General features: G+C 33.9%; 1 protein-coding gene across 1 annotated transcript; it reads left to right on the top strand.

Moving 5' to 3' along the window:
* Window positions 1-515: 515 nt before the first annotated feature.
* LOC108725465 (zinc finger MYM-type protein 1-like) lies at window positions 516-1,441 on the top strand (the record flags this gene model as incomplete). The annotated part of the gene is made up of 1 exon (XM_018452528.1): window positions 516-1,441. A coding segment is annotated over one exon (926 nt), but the record flags the coding sequence as incomplete, so codon positions are not given.
* Between the last annotated feature and the right edge of the window lie 52 nt (window positions 1,442-1,493).

Below are 1,493 nucleotides of genomic sequence, written 5' to 3'. Positions count from 1 at the left end.
GATTGCACTCCAGACATAAGTCACATCGAACAATTATCGTTTACTTTGCGATTTGTTGATGTTTCTTCAAAAGAAATATCAATTAAAGAACATTTCATTACTTATGTACCGATTGAAGACTCCACTGGGCAATCTTTGTATGAAACTACACAACAAATTTTACAAAAAAGTAATTTGGATATTAGAAATTGTAGAGGACAAGGATATGACAATGGATCAAACATGAAAGGCAAAAATAAAGGAGTTCAAGCTCGTATGCTTCAAGAGAATCCACGAGCTTTTTTTATGCCTTGTGGATGCCATAGTCTGAATCTCGTTTTAAGCGACAGTGCTATTTCTTGCACTGTGTGTGACATTTTTTGGAATAATACAAAGGGTCTACACTTTATTTTCCGCCTCTGTCGGGAGATGGAAAATTCTTACAGATAGTTTGCCATTCTTGACAGTGAAACCCTTATGCATTACTCGTTGGGAGAGCAGAATCAATTCTTTAAAATCTTTTCGTTTCCAAATAGTTGAGATTCACGATGCTCTCATAACACTTAGTGAAAATGTTTCATCAGATGCTGCTATTAGACATGAGGCTCAAACATTAGCAACACAAATATGTGACTTCGAGTTCATAGTCACTCTCGTAATTTGCTACGACATTTTACATCAAGTGAATATTGTGAGCAAAAGTATGCAATCTATTAATATGGACTTAAACTCTGCTGTAACACTATTAGATTCGTGTATTAATTATATTCGAAAGTATCGAGTTTCTGGATTCGAAAGAACATTAGTAGATGCTAAACAACTAGCTGAAAACCTTGACGTAGATGCTGTTTTTGTAGATAAAAGAGTTCGAAGAAAAAAGCGTGCAATTATGTACGAGACACCAGATGAGATAATGACTGATCCACATGAACGTTTTAAAATATGCGTTTTTAATGTAATATTGGATAAAGCAGATGTTTCGTTAAACGAACGATTTAAACAGCTAAAATTTTTCGAAGAAACTTGGGGGTTTTTATTTAAATTAAAAGATTTGCCGATAGTCAGTGAGTTGGAGAAATTGTGTCAAAATTTGGAAACACAGTTAAGCGATGATACAGACCAAGATATAAACGGTAAGGAGTTATGTGTGGAACTACAGTCGGTAAGTTCCTTATTTCCCAAAGACGTGAATACTCCACTGGAAACATTAAATTTCATTCGTAAAAATAATCTGGAAAATACACTACCGAATGTATGGATAGCATTGAGGATTTTACTGACAATTCCTATAACAGTTGCTAGTGGGGAACGTAGCTTCAGTAAATTAAAACTCATAAAAACATATTTACGATCTTCCATGACTCAGGAACGATTGAATTCATTGGCATTATTATCAATCGAAAATGAATTGATAAGCGAAGTAGATATTAGTAATAAAGTGAAGGAATTCGCTGACATGAAGGCAAGGAAAAAGTTCATATAAACCTATCTTATTTGAAAAAGCAGTTTTTTTT

The sequence above is a fragment of the Mycetomoellerius zeteki genome, unplaced genomic scaffold (genome assembly GCF_001594055.1).
Source record: "Mycetomoellerius zeteki isolate Tzet28-1 unplaced genomic scaffold, Tzet1.0 C4410860, whole genome shotgun sequence".
Taxonomy (NCBI): Eukaryota; Metazoa; Arthropoda; class Insecta; order Hymenoptera; family Formicidae; genus Mycetomoellerius; species Mycetomoellerius zeteki.
Note: the sequence above shows the minus strand (reverse complement) of the source record. Positions and strands in the feature narration are given on the sequence as shown.